The 15,845-nt window shown below is 35.1% G+C and overlaps 1 protein-coding gene across 1 annotated transcript in view; it reads left to right on the top strand.

Annotated features, from left to right (window-relative positions):
- The window catches only part of LOC309890225 (uncharacterized protein), a gene marked incomplete at its 5' end in the record, with an annotated part of 43,014 nt that extends 34,972 nt beyond the window's left edge, over positions 1-8,042 (top strand). Inside the window, 2 exons of the mRNA XM_082783911.1 lie at positions 365-395; positions 7,501-8,042. Coding sequence (XP_082640037.1) covers positions 365-395; positions 7,501-7,707 — 238 coding nt within the window. The 3' untranslated portion in view covers positions 7,708-8,042. The remainder of the gene's footprint in view (positions 1-364; positions 396-7,500) is intronic.
- Positions 8,043-15,845: the final 7,803 nt, after the last annotated feature.

Here is a 15,845-nt window from a genome sequence, read left to right as displayed (position 1 = left end):
AGTGAAGCAATGAAATGAATTACAGTCTTTCTGCTAGGTGTTTCATTTTAGTAAATGGTCGATATGTTGGAACAAGATACAAACACAGTAATTATGATTATATATAATGCAGGGATCTATGTGTGTATATATATGTGTCTTATTATACACTAAAGTGATCTTTTTGTTAAACCATTATTTTTATATCTTTGCATAGGGAAAAAATGGCAGAGTTTAGCTTTCTTTCTGTCACTTCAGGAAAATGTTTGTGATGGGGACTGGGGAATTTGAATTTATCCAGTGAGTCAGAGCACAGACAATAACTGTTTCTGTTTCTGGGTGTTACTTCATCTGATTTACTGGTATTTCTGTACTCATTTTACAGAGCTACACTTGACCCATTTGACCTATTTGAGGTGAGAATATACACTACTGATATCTTATTTTTATTTCTAGCATCATTTTTGTCCTGCTTTGCCATTAATAGTGTTCTCGTCTGGACTTTGAATTAATTTTCACCATTATACCATCTCACTCCTCACCCCCCCCCCTTTCCCCCCCCCCCCAAAAAAAAAAAGGAAGGTAAAAAAATATAATGTAGTGAAACTCCACAAAAGTTCACAGGTTTGTCCACATGGGTCTAATTATAGGACTTGAGTCCAAAAATGATATCATTTTTGCATGTCCATGAAGATGGTTTGCAAGTAACTTCTATTCAATAGTGTGCTCCTTTACTTGTATAAGTCACATCATCACCACAACACATCAGGGAGCTCCAAAGGCACAGTTATATTCCAGAACTGGGCAAACTTGTACAAAGTGCTACTTTCAAGGAAGACAAGGAATTAAATCTGGATTCCCCCATTCTTGCGCAGTCCTTGAACTGAGTCCTTGAGTCCTTGTTGCATCCTTGTTTCACTGTTGTCATCAGCGCTATGACCCTTAAACCACCCAATCCATGGTCACGCTTAAAAACTGTAGTTACTAGAGCTAGGGTAATTTGTAAAAGAAGAGAAAGTTGAAGTATGCAAATGAACTTGCAAAAAAGGAGCTTTGGTACAACATGTATAACATTTTTATTCATTGTACATTACAAGTTATGCAACTGAATTTCTTTTGAGAACAAAAGGTAAGTGGTGGATATTTTTCTTACAGTCCCTTTTCTATAAAATAAAAATGTGTTCTCAGTTGCAGACAAATGAACTCAGAAAAACGAAACAAAACAAAACAAAAAAACAAACAGAAGAATTCCACATCTAGGATAAAATAAAAAATCAGTGGCAAACCTAATATTAGGAATTTGGATTTGAATTTGGAAATCTGAACAAACCATTTCGCACATTTTTCATGGGTTAAAAATGGATAAACAGTGTTACATATTAGGAAGTATAAAAAGATTTTTCTTCTCTGTACGGAATTCTGAAAGAAAAATCAACAAAACAAACAAACAAACAAACAAAAAACAACAAAATGACAATCTTTAATAAATGATTATTTATACACTGATTAGCCCCTCTTAAGGAATTTTATTTTTTTTTAATCTTTTGGTCTAGATCAATGTAAATTAAACACCATTACATTTATTTTATGTTGAAGAAATCTCTCACAAGCCTCATAAGGAGTTAAGAGCTGAGAACAGAAGTATTTGTCACACATTTCAAAACTGTTTATTGTTGTTTTATTAAAATAATCTTTTTCTTTAAAAAATATTTTATGTATCTTAAAGTCACTATATTTTAATTGACTTTTGCTGGTCACTAAATCTTACCTCGCTTGTTGGCACTTTTCTTCTCCCTGGAAAACATTGAGATAAAATTTATTTATTGTAGTTTCACAGTTGTTTCTACTTCATCTGTCACTAAGTTCCCCTTACACAAGTGCAGAAGTATGCAACAATGAAAAATAATGGGCAGGAAAACACTTAAACAAACATTTCCAAAGCTGTAAGAGTTTGGTCTGGAATGGGAGAAAAGAATGAAGATTCAGGTCATGAGGATTAAATGGGTTCCTTATTTTCTTCTCAACAGTTTTATTGTCTTCACAGTAATACCATACAACAAATGTTATTAGTAACAAATCAAAACAAAACAAAACAAAAAACATTAAGCTACCACTTCAGTGAATTTACGTAGACCTGTGTTCCAGGAACTGTTGTAGCTAACTCAGAGAAACAACTCTTACTTTGTGGGGCTAAACTTCATAGAATTCTTAAGAAATGATGCAACCAAGGTAACTGGTAATAAAAATCAATTTGCAATTTTCAGTTTATTAAAATGCACATTGGGCCTCTGGCCAAGACAGATCTGTTAGATTTTGCACTTGAAGTGATAGTCATTTATCATACCCCAAACGAAAGCTCTTACGTCTAAGAGGAAGAAAATTGCCATGACACTGAGAATGAAGAGAGAGAAGTCTGTCTTAGCAGTCCCAATCTGTGTGCTTTGGGGTAAGAACCAAGGTCACTCACTTTAATGAGCTCTAGCAAATAATGCTTGGGCAGCTGAAGTTTGCCTGCTTGCAGTTAGTGTGAAGGGTCACCCAGCAAGAAGGTGAAATGGGTTCCTTTCTTCACTCATCACCTCTTCCACTTCTGCGCAGAGCAAAGTCAAGCAAGTTATCTTAAAGCTGCTAAATCTCATATGTTCAACTGAAAAGAAACAGAGTTGTTCAGTCAGAAAGATTTGAAATACCATTTTAGAACAACTGTCTCACAGCTTTTGTTTAATCCATTTCAGCCCAGAAACTAACTTTACTTTTGTGAATGGGCTTCAGTCAGCAATTCAAACACATGCAATTTATGAACAGATCTTGGACTGAGAATTCACAGGCACTCTCTCCAGTATTTACTGGTAAAGCATTTCAGCAGTGCATGGATCCCCTTAGCTCTGTTATGGTTCTGTGAAAGGCTTTGGTACTACGTATGCCCTCCTGACTGAACAGAAAATTCCCATTTATTGCCTTCCTCTCTCTCCTCTTCAAAAACAAGGTAAAGAACTTCCCATGGTAATATGCAAATATGGAGGACCAGGAGAAATTGTATGTGGATAAGTGAGGAGCTAAAACCCAAGGTGAAATGGCCTTTTTATTTTTTAATACATATAAAAATTCATGTGGTATTAGTCAGAAGTAAGCTACACTGTTTACTTGTATCTGTACCACTGTTCCTCGTTTGTGCCAAAGTATGTTCTAAAAACAATTTAGGTCTGAAAATCTACACAAATAACTAGGCAGTTCGACACTCAGAGATGTACTGCACTGATTCCTGTGGGACTTGCGTACATAAATATTGTTGTAGAACTGAGCTGTAGTACTGAGCACTGGAATGGTTAAGGACATATTGGTGGTGTCTTGCAGTTAAGGCTGCCTAAATATCTTTGAATTATTAGTTGGTTAGCACAGAAAGCAGGAAAGGCTACTTAAGCATTTCTTACCCTGTTCAAAATTGTTTATCAAGTTCAGCCAAAGTTAAATGTTATGTTCAATGCACTTCAAGTTTTATAGTTGGTATGGGGATAGATACATGAAGGGCTGTGCTGCTTCTGCTTGTATTCAGCAATTGCTAACCTTCTTTTGCTCATTATCTAAAGTTTGTCTCTATGGGTCTCAACTATTTGGGACACATACATTTAGCAACACCCCTATGTTAATATGGCCCTCCTGAGAAAGCAGCTGGGACACGGAGTTTCTGTAGCTGCTTATGAATAGTCTAAGTCTTCTCTTTTCCAGCTTTTACTTCTGATGTCACTGTAGACTCACAGAGCCTGTTTTTGCTACTTTTGCCCACTTAAATTCTGGAGACATCTCAAGGGGATGATAGTTTCTTGATTTAAATATATATATATATTTCTGCTGTCAATTAAAAGTTTTTATTGCAAACACTCTTAAACTGCTGTTATTCCTGAAGGAATAACATAGGAATATGTTTATATCTACCTTCTCTTGTTCTCTTATTGTGAAAAAAGAAAATATGTTCACTGGTGCATTTATATCATTTGCTTTGAGCTGCCATCTGATTTGCTTATATAACGGCCGCTTACCCTGCTTCAGTTCAAATCTGCTGTGCTAGTGTAAACTGACTCAATACTATGTGTCCTAGATCTGTTAATTTTATCAGAAGCAAGAGTTAGGCATACCAGATGAGCATTTCTACCACCAGGCACCTGAAGGACTGTAGTCTCCTGCATTGACACAGATAGATTACAAAAAGGATGGTCATTGCCTGAAAATGGTGTCTTAGGCTACTACAGATTAAATTAGGCGTCCTGAAAATTACAAGAGAATCTTCTGCAAGTTTTTTGTCTTGACTTGGTGTGTCTCAATTTGACTTTCCAGTGTTCAACTTGAATATTTTTACAGATATGCACAGTCTTTGAAAATGATGGTATTTCTCCGGTGTTGTAAGAGGTGCATTATTTTTACCTCTTCCATATGGCAGGAGGCTGTTTTCCTACTCTCTGATTTCTTTAACAGTATTCATTGTGGCTGCCTCAAAAGAGGCAAAGCCCTTATCTTGTGACTTCTTTAGTGCAGTCTGTTTTCTCTAGACAGGGTACACCTTTACATCTACAAAGATGTTCAGATCTTGTGGCTACTAAATGAAGAGACATGTTGAGTGCTTTCTCACAGGAGGTCAAATTGTACACCCAGGAAAAGAACAAGGCAGGAGATAATCATAGAATCATAGAATATCCCGAGTTGGAAGGCATCCATAAGGATCATCAAGTCCAACCCCTGGCACCGCACAGGTCTACCCAAAATTTTAGACCATGAGACTAAGTGCACAGTTCAGTCACTTCTTAAATTCAGACAGGCTTGTTGAAGTGACTACTTCACTGGGGAGCCTGTTCCAGAAGTCTAAGGCTATCAGGAAATTCTCTTACTAAATGAATTGATGAAACTCTCTACCTTGCAAAGAAGAAAAACCTGCATATTAAACCTGCATATGTTATTTAAACATATTTATTGCTTGCAATAACTGTTCTTAAGTGAAATGTTGTTTGATTCTTTTTAGTGCTCTCTGTCTTAAGATCCTTCAAAAATTATTTCATTCACGTTTTTCATGTTTTTTTTTTTTTTTTTTTTTTTTTTTTTTCTGGAAAGATGTGGAGAAGTACTGTGATATTTGACTTCTTTCATATTGCAAAAGGCTATCAGAACATCACATGTGAAATACGAAGCAAATTGACTACCTATCTGTAACCTTTGCAAATTTATGTGTATGCTGGAAGAACAAGCGATTCAGACACTGCTGTTTCTGTAGTGTCCCTGGATTCCAAGGCCATGAGAGTGGGGATATTAGTGATGTTATCAACCTCCAACAATAATATGAAATAATGTTTACCAAAATACATAAATAATGAGGCAATGCCTTTTTGTCTCCACACTCAGTATAAACTTTAGAGCTAGTTAGACTGTCTGTGGTTTGACAACCAGACATTCATTTATTAATTATCTTACAAAAGTGCTATGGTCATATCTTCTGTCCTTGAAATTCAACTCGGAGCGAGAGAGACATTGAAACAGCCTCAGTGAAGCACACAAATGCAAGAGTAAAACCAGCTGTTCCCTTCAGGGCAAACAAACAGGAGATAGTTATGTGATTTCTTTTCCTGGCCATGCTCTGATATTCTTTTTCTAATGCTCAAGAGCAGGTGCTGAGTTCATTTTGGTGTCCCCAAACCATCCCTTCTAACTGGCTCAGTGTGCAGCACTCTGTGCAGAGAGCAGTCTGAAGTACTGCAGACATAGGTTACATACTAGATCAGTCCCCTCAGTTGTCACATTGTATGGATAAACTGAAGAAAGGCTGAGCGGCTCTCCAACTCCTCTCCGCTTTTCTTTTTTACTACCCAGCTGTGAAAATTCATGCGGATGGATTTACTGTTGTGGAGTTTGTCCTTTCATAGCATGACATAGCCTACCTAATACTTAGCAGTTAGAGAATTTGGTCAGAATTCATCTCTTCCTCTCTCCCTCTCTCCCTCCTTCTCTCTCTCTCTCTCTTTTTTTTTTTTCTTTTTTTTTTTTTTTTTTTTAATAATAGATGTAGTTGCAGAAAACCATGAAATAAATGCAGCAAATTTGTTTAGTCTTAAAGTTCAGTATAGAAGAAAGCATGTGCAATGCATTTATAGGTTTAATTTTTAATACATTACATATACCTTATAACTCCTGTAGGATGTTGATATTTCCTATGTAAAGGGTGTCTGACTGTGGTACATGTAACATAATGGCATTACACTGACTGCTGATGGACACTCAAGTATATAGCCAGCATCTGATATTTCAAGAATTAAAGATACTTTTTGTCCTACCCACTTTTCTATTTCCTGTTTATTAAAACAGACATTTGTAATAGTATTAAATTGGTGGACTAGTGTAGCATGTTTTTCTCTGAAGAAGTACATGATGATTTTCAAAATTCACTGCAAAAAAGGTTATCAAAAAGGAATGATGATTTAATTTAATTAAAGACAGGACTAGTCTTACAGCTGAGCTATGGATGACATGAAGACATTGAACTTATTTATTTAGTTATTTATGCTTTTCTGCTGTCTTCAGTACCAACACTGAGGAGGAGGGACCCTGACACAGTGGCAGCCAACAGAGCTGGAAGTTGCTCCTGACATTTAATAGGGCGGTCACAGCCTGTACTGTGGGATTTGGGGAGATGCAGTTAAAGCCCTGTGTCTGTAACAGATTAAAAGACAGGGCTTGAACACAGCAGTGCTACCAGTTCACATGATTCTTATTGTTAGCTTTGCAGCATCTGTTTGTTTTTCCTAAAACCCTAACTACTGAACACTTGTGATCAAATGAAAATCTTAACTAAGAACATAAATTTCTAACCACCATCTTGTTACCACCATTCCTCCCGGTCTGCTGCCAAACCTCCTGAAATTCACTCCTTGATGTGAAACTCTACAGTATATAAAATAGATAGGTTTAAAGATATGTATATATATATTTTAATTTACTTATTATCTGATAGTATCATTAAATATATTGAAGGTTGTATCTTCAGATCCTTCTCACAAATGTTTTCTATCACAGTGGTCTTCGATTTAAAATGTAATATAGAACTGAAAAAGATATATTTATATTGCACATATGTGGTTAATTTAGTTGATGGTTAGACCATGAAATAATGAAGGACACAAATCAGTCAAGGGTGTAAATGATATTGTGTATGTCAGTACTATTAGTTCAGCTTTTTAAAATTGGCAGAAGAGAAGGTGAACAACAGTCCATCACTATGATATTTTGTTTTGTGACCTGAGAGAGCAAAACCTCTAACAGGTTGAAGTTTATTCAGTTTAATTTATCAAATTTAATATATACCTTTAAAATTGTAATGACGGTTGATTTGATAAAGATTGCAAAAACAATTGGAATTCCTCCAATCTCAGAGTGTGTATTATAGTTGCGCTTGACACAGACTAGCAAATTTCACTAAAATCACAAGCTTTAGAGGGATTTTTTCCTAATAATTTCTTAGTTTCTTCTGTATTGAAACTGCAGATGGAGATCTCTGCCCTGGTCAGGCCTCTCCTGGAGTACTGTGTCCAGTTCTGGGCTCCCTGGTACAAAAAAGACAGGAATCTCCTGGAAAGAGTCCAGTGGAGGGCCACAAAGATTATACGGCGCCTGGAGCATCCTCGCTATGAAGAAAGGCTGAGACACCTGGGTCTGTTCAGCCTTGAGAACGCTGAGAGGGGATCTTATTAATGTTTGCAAATACCTTAAGTCTGGGGAGACAGAGGGATTTTACCAACTTCTTTTCAGTGGTTTGTGGGGACAAGACAAGGGGCAATGGCCACAAAATGGAGCACAGGAAGTTCCACACCAACATGCGAAAGAACTTCTTCATGGTGAGGGTGATAGAGTACTGGATCAGGCTGCCCAGGGAGATTGTGGAGTCTCCTTCTCTGGAGATACTCATCCATCTGGATGCCTACCTCAGCAACCTCCTCTAGAGAACCTGCTTTGGCAGAGGGTTGGACCCAATGATCTCTTGAGGTCCCTTCCAACCCCTTCAATTCTGTGATTCTGTGATTCTATGATCTTCAGAATTTGAAATGGTCATAGCAATAGTGACTAAAAAAAAAAAAAAAAAAAAAAAAAAGAAAAAAAAGTAAGGGCTTTAGTACAAGTTAGAGCATGAAATCAGTATGGTAATTTGGAAATGCATTTATTTTGAGTTTGGTTTCAATCAGTGCAAATTTCAAATGAATATGTTTCTATTAGATATGATTTGTCTTTGCTTACTTTCTATTCAGCCTCAATTTTAATTTATGCATTGTTCCTCTGTGGTTCTTTATCAGATCAGAGAAGCTCTTTAGTCTCTAGGATTTACAAATTGTATACCTGGTGTCTCCAGAACAAGTCTTAAAAATGTTAAAAATCTACAAAACACAGCCTTGGTTTTGTTTCTGTATTCTGTCTTTTAAATAAAAATACAAACCAAATAAGGATGGAATGAAGGTCTTTGCTGAGTGCATAACAGTTGATTGAATTTGACTGTTGAATAATAAATTACTGTAGGACGTGACATAATTGCTACATCATGGAATAAGTCTTGAGTATACAGTAGAATAAAGATTTTCCAGTCATGCTTTGCTGCTTATTTTTTTTTCTTTATTCTTTATATATATATATATATGTATATATTATTTTTGGCAGATTTAGGCCCATTAAATTGTTTTCTCTCCTCATGAAAAAGAACAAAAATATTTTAGAAGTTAAGTGAGCTGCTTTGCAATCACTGATATAAATATTAATAATCATTTAAATATTAAAAATGGTAAATAAATATCAGAAATCAAAGATACTGCCTGCTTGTGTTTCTGTGCTGAAAAGTATATTTTGCATCAGAGACTGTCCCAGATGCAGGAATCAGAGTGGTGCATGCCAGACTTCCAGCAACTGGGGAGCTTAAGGACAGAACTCCCTTATCTTTGGTAAGGGTCCGAGGGCCTTGACTACCCTCCCTCCCTCTCTCTCTTCCTCCCTCTCTCCCTCCCTTCCTTCCTCTCTCCCTCCCTCCATCCTTTTTATTTTATCTTTTATTTCATCCTTTTATTTATTTATTTATTTATTTATTTTCATCAACCATTTTTATTTCATCTTTGTTGTTAATGAGCTTCCCAGGACCCCATGCAGACAACCTGTCAGTGCCAGGAGGACAGATAGGCTAGTCAGAGGCAGACCATACTCCACATGAGTTTCTAGCACAGGTCAGGACCACCAGAGACTTCAGTAGATGGAGACAGCAGGCTGCAATAACTGCATACATTGTGTTATTAGGACCCTGCTCTGCTAAAAGGGGAGCTTCTAGGGTCACTGACTTCTGTCTGCAAACCTGCACAGCTAGCCAGGCAGGTAAAGAAACACAACATGTCTGGTGGATATTCCTGTAGTTTTAAACATCTTTCTTTTTGTCTTGTCCTGACCACAGAATGGCTGAATTTGGAAGGGATCTCTGGAAGTCATCAGCTCTCACCCTACTTGCTTGTGCAAGGGATACTTAGAGCAAGTTTCCCAGGACCGTGTCCAGACTACTTGTGAATATCTTCAAGGATGGAGAACTCCACAGCCTCTCTGGGCAACCTGTGTTGGTGCTTTGTCCTCTGCACAGTAAATAAGTTCTTTCTGATGAAGAACCTCTTATGTTTCAGTTTGAATAATTCCACTATTTCCTTCCAGTTCTTGGCTGTTGTCTGGAAAATTGGTAGTCTGGTAGTAACCTAACAATATAAGTGAACGTGAAAGACAGTATCTAGAAAAGAATAGAACATGACTGCCACTTCTAAAATGACCTTGTAGACTCTGGAACATTTGGGGGAAAAAAAAAAAAAATGTTTCTGCCATCCCCAACAAATACTGTGGGGTTGGGAAAGATTAAAATTACAAAAAGCTACGAAGCATAGAAATAATTGGCCTGAATCCCTTGCTTTTTCTTCCTTTGTTCTTTGCATGTCTTGTGTTCTCTTTTTGCACGTCTTCCTTTCTCTCTGTCTTTCTATCCCTCTCTTTGTAAAGTAGAGAAATGTAATACTGTGACTGGGAAACTCAAATAAACAGAACTTCAAAAAGATTTTGGTTTGAAGTTTGAGAGAAAAAGAGTATGATTTTTTCTTTTCTTTTTGTTACAAGTTCACCCCATTAGCATCATGTAACACTATGAATATTCTCTAAAACAGAATTCTAATCCACAAGATAAATATTTTTTTAGTTCTGTAAGCAATATTGTGAATGAGAACATGTGTCTGAAAAAAATAGTGATAAAACTCTTTTTTTTTTTTTCCACCAGGTCATATCAGTATGAAATATATGTTCTGTCATTTATAACAATAAAGGGATTTATTAGTAAAGAGTTGTTTATTCACACACATAACAATTTTATATAAAATCACAAAAATTCTTAAAAGAACAAATAACATTTGCAAACACTGTGCAACTCCTAATGTCAGTTTATCATTGTGATTTTGTTTTGTTCATTTATGTGGCATCTGGAGGTCTGCTCTCCATGGACTTTGGAGAGGTTAAGCAAAGTCACTCTGTGATTTCAAAACCTCTATTTCTTTCTGTAAGAAAGGCTTTATGTCTTTCAGGACATAGCCAAAGTTACTAATACAAAGCTATTCCGACTATTAAGACAATATATTTATATTTAAAATATACTTTCAGATGAAGTCTTATACATATGTACCTCCATATGTAATGCTAAAGATTGAGATCCTATCCATTCCGGTTCTGATTTTTGGGGTGACTCACAAAACTTTGTGTCCCTCATCAAAAAATATTTGATTTGGGAGTTGATTTTAAGAATTTATTGGAATCACATAGTACATCCGTGGGATAAATTGATTGTGTAGCACAATCATTAGGTAAGCAAGCAACTTTATTTGTATTTCATACTTGGCTCTTTCTTGCAGATTTGAACTGTAAGTGGTTCAAACTCATGAGAAATTAAACATTTCTGTTTCTTTCAAAAAAGATTTGTTATACTGGAATGACTACCTGAAATTTCAGTTCCTTTCAGAGTTGCAGAAATTACACTCTGGCAAAGGATTTGTGTAGCTATAGTAGGAAATGACTCTCCACATTTTTCTGACGAGTCTGTGAAAGTTGTGTGCACATGCAAAGTAATCACTGTTATTGTTAAAGGTTACTTTCAAATGAGAGAGACTTCCAGGTTTTGTTTATGAGAAAAAGGGAGAACTAGCATTTCTCCTCACTTTTAGGAACGTCAGTCTATGTTAACATTTTTCTTTCTTATTTTGCCTTAATGGCAGGAAGAACTGGAGTGAAAGGTTTCACAATTTTTTTTTTTTATTTTTTTTTTTCCAGACAGAAGAAAACATGTAATCTGAAAGCTCTCATTTGAGTAAACCATTTAGTTAAAAACGGTGTGAATTTCTCATTTAGATATCAAGGATTTTGTTTTCTTCAGAGGAACACAGAAGTTGGTGGCATCAGTTGTTTATATGGAAATGAAGGTTACACTTCTTTGAAAACTAACACTGATTATGTATAAATCCATATTAATTATTTTGAGTTGAATTCCAATATAAACTAGTTAGTATATTTTACAGAATGAAAGCAATCGGAGGGGAAGAGGCTTTTCACCTGTATAGTGCTTAGAGTAGCCTCCTCTGTCTTCTTGACCTATGGTCTTCCCATCTACCAGGGCCCAAACTCTTACATGTTATAATCATTAATAATATTTTTCATTTTGAGTTTTTATTTGATTTTTCTCAAATTCAACTGAAAGTGCTGGATATAGTTGAAAAGATGACCTTTATGTTTAAATTGCTATAAGGAATACCTCCCCAAGGAATCACATGCATACATTCCAGTCTAACTCTGTTATTTGAGACACTCTTCGTCAGCTCCTATAATTTCTATTTGTGCTACCATTTTAATTTTTGAAGTGGCTTGGATCATTTGTTTGAATAATAATGAGTGAATTAACATAGTAGTGAAGTCTTTCTATAATAAACATTGAGATACTATGACATATAACAGCAAGACTGTCTTAAAGACAATATAAAAATCTTGTTGAAATGAAGATTATATTAAAAACTGTTTACTTTTCAAGCTACAGCTTTCTGATTGTAATAGTTACTGGATATCCAGGGAATTCAGCCAAAGAATTGTTATTTTATGCATCAAAAAGCAAATAGACCTGAAATATTAATGTCCTTCAGCCTTCAAGAGTACAGAGTAAAAACCTGATTTGTTAGATTTAATGCATATCTTTAAAATCATCACTAAACAGTTCAACCTCAATTTGTATTCCAACTTTAAGAACAGTTTAAGAAAACACACTTATCTTTTGCTCTGATTGTTATTCTTCTTTTTAAAAAATAATCCAATTTTCTACTTGAGACACAAAGTTTGTATGAGGACAAGCATAATTTTTGTTCCAGATCAATTTTTATTCCAAGAATGTGATTACAATGATGTAAAGCACATAGGAATACATTACTCGGATTAACATTTACTGATCCTTTTTAACAATGCACATATCTTGCATTTCCATTCTCCACATTTTTCAGATTTTTGCATGCATTATTCAGTGTTCCTTCAACAAGTCAATGGAGGGAACAATCAGTTTCTTTGCTGAACACCAGCCACTTCGTCTGTAATTCCTGGTAGACATTTATGAACAATGTGTTAGTCTGTTGTAACATATGGCTTTAAAAATACTTGAAGGGCATATATTTAAAATGTTCTTCAAAGAATACATAAATACTGTATTTTTATGGCCAAAGCAAAATCATTTACTATTTTAAAAATGTGTACATACTAACATTCATGGCAATGATTAATCATGTTTACTTAAGAGTTTTAGTGTAAGTATAGAAGATCAGTCATGTTTATCAATCTCTTACTAACAGCATTCCTTAGTGCTACAGTTCTTTTATGTCCCTGTCTTGAAGTCCTAATTCTGGTAGATTTCTCACTCAAGCTGTTTTTTCACTCATGAGCAAGAGATTAGCAATGAAACAAAATAAATAATCTCAAATTCTTTCTTTTCCTGATTTTTTTTTTTTTTTAATTTCTATTCAGTTTTACTGCTTGAGACCCTGATTAACTGCAAAAGATATTTTTTTTTTCCCAGTTTCTTTTTGAAGGAGAATGTGGTTAACATTTTATCATGCTGTTTATGAAACACCATTATGTGATGAAATGAGGTATCTCGCATAATGTATGTATGTGTATACACAGAATATTTTGGATTTACTGTTAAGAGGTCTCCCACTGTATTTTTGGATGTCTATGTGCTCTAGAAAGTCCAAGTCCTGTAAGTGCTTGACTATATCCATAATGATGATCTTAGTAACAGAACATTGTTTGTATGTGCATGTTTGAAATTTCATAATACAGCTTGTTTATAAAATTTCAGTGAAAACAGTGTAAATAGGGTAAATAGAAAAATGCTTACTTGCTGATCAGTTTATCAGACAGGACAGACGAAAAAAACAAAGAGCTTTTTTTCATTGTTTCTTTCCTGATATATCTAATCAATTCCAAACTACCCATCAATGTAAACAATAATTTTCAAATCAGTCATTTAACTGTAACTACAGAACACATAGTCAGATGTATATGGCCTTCCTTGAATGTAATAAGATGATGCTAAAAAAACATGATGTTGCTACCAAAGACACTGTATGTCTTTCTGTACCCATAAAAGCTGTGAATGTCATCATGATTTTTATGAGATTTCTCAGAGAGAATCACAGGGGATTTGAAAGGAACACTGATGCTTAGATCTCAGGTTCAGTGAAGCATGTTATATAGCATTACAAATATCCAAAACAGCAATGCAAATTTCTTCTTCATATTTGCTTTGTGTATTGGAGAAGTCATGATGAACTACAACTGTGGAGAGAAAAGGAAAGGAAAGGAAAGGAAAGGAAAGGAAAGGAAAGGAAAGGAAAGGAAAGGAAAGGAAAGGAAAGGAAAGGAAAGGAAAGGAAAGGAAAGGAAAGGAAAGGAAAGGAAAGGAAAGGAAAGGAAAGGAAAGGAAAGGAAAGGAAAGGAAAGGAAAGGAAAGGAAAGGAAAGGAAAGGAAAGGAAAGGAAAGGAAAGGAAAGGAAAGGAAAGGAAAGAAGAGAGAAAAAAGGAAGGATAAACACAAATGACCTTTATTACCCTTGATTTTGGTATTGAAATGAAGAATTCATTTTAAACAGTCTGGTTTTAAAGTTCTTTTTTAAAGTATTTATTATTAATTCTAAAATCTTTTTCATTTTAGAATAAAAATACTTTGGTTTACCTTGAAATTAAATTTAATAATATTTTCTGCATATTAATAATATATATATATATATATATTTACCTTTCCAGATAAAGGAGGCAGTAGTAGTGCAAGGTGGGAAACTCAAGCAAATGTTCCCTGCCTTCAGCCAGATCCAGAGTCCCTGCTATACATTCCCTATGCCTGGATCTCAGTACAGAAACAACCGCAGCAGCTCAGGCCAGAGGCAGATTGGCCCATTTTACTTTATTAGTGCAATCTCTGCACCAAATGTGCCATGCCAGGGAATGGATATGGATGAGAAATGCCACAACAAGTAGAAGGTAAGAAAATAGAAAAAAAAAATAGTGCTAGAAACTAGTAATGTAGGGATGTTTCTTCTCATTTATCCTTATTTTCCTATTTTCCTTATTTCCTTCTACAAGAGAGAATACTATCACTTGGGAAGATCTATTTGATCTGATAGCAGGTCCTATCTCCAAGGACTAATAATCACAGGCAGACTTCCTGAAGGAGTAACCAGTGAGTATGTTAAGTAATTTGCCTATTTCTTTTTAATTTTAGTTTTCCAAAGTGTAATTACAAATAACCAGGCTATGTGAGTTTTGGACATGGAATTTTAGCATAGAGTTTAAACATCACAGTTAAAAGTTACTAATTTAAGCATTGATTGTTGTTTTGTTGCCAAATGCAATTAAAATTTTCAGCAGTACTTCACAAGACAAAAATCACAATAGCAGGTTGATACATGCTTCTGTCTAACGATTATTTATTTATTATTCTTTGGTTTTATTTCTGTTTTTCAAAATCTGCAGTTACAAATATAAATCAGTTGCTCATGGTAGGGAAGCATTGTTTGCCAGTGTTTTCTAAATTCCTTTTAATAGCATATTTCTGCACTTAAGTATTTTCAAATGATTGGGATTTCAGCTGTGTGAAAATGGGCACAGTGATGGAAAAATAAAATAAAAAAGAATTTCAAAATGTGTTCATTTGGCATATAGAATGTAAAAGAACTGCTGAAAAAGTGCTTTGTGAATCTCTACAGTAATCTAGAGCCAATATGTATTTTAAAAATCACCCAAGAGTTAGGCTATGAACATCTAATATAAATGAACAGCTAAAAAATACACATGAGAAAGCTTAAACATACCTCATTTGTACTCCAAAAAGGCACAACAGGGTTTGAGAGAAATCCATGATTCTATACCCAAACAGATCAGCTAAGTAATTTAATGCATTTTCACATCTTTGTGTATGCATTCTCCTGCATATGCATGAGATTGCATATCAATGACTATATACCAAAGTGTATATATTTCAAACTGAAATTAAATGATTCATTAAAGGAAAACTTCTTGTCAAATGCAAATATTGTTACACAACAGAGGAAGGAAAAAAATCCATAAATTTCTCTGCAGACTACTTGGGATGGGACACAATTTCCAGAGAGTATTATCACCTTTAACACAATGTAATAGTGTTTTCACTGCAAATTTGAGTGAACTCCTGTCTGCTTTGCTCAAGAGGTACTCTGAAATAACCAAAGACACAGCTATGAGCTGCAAAATCAGGTGGCCAATTTTTAACCCAA

This window comes from Aythya marila (assembly GCF_965140915.1).
Source record: "Aythya marila genome assembly, chromosome: Z".
Classification (NCBI taxonomy): domain Eukaryota; kingdom Metazoa; phylum Chordata; class Aves; order Anseriformes; family Anatidae; genus Aythya; species Aythya marila.
Note: the sequence above shows the minus strand (reverse complement) of the source record. Positions and strands in the feature narration are given on the sequence as shown.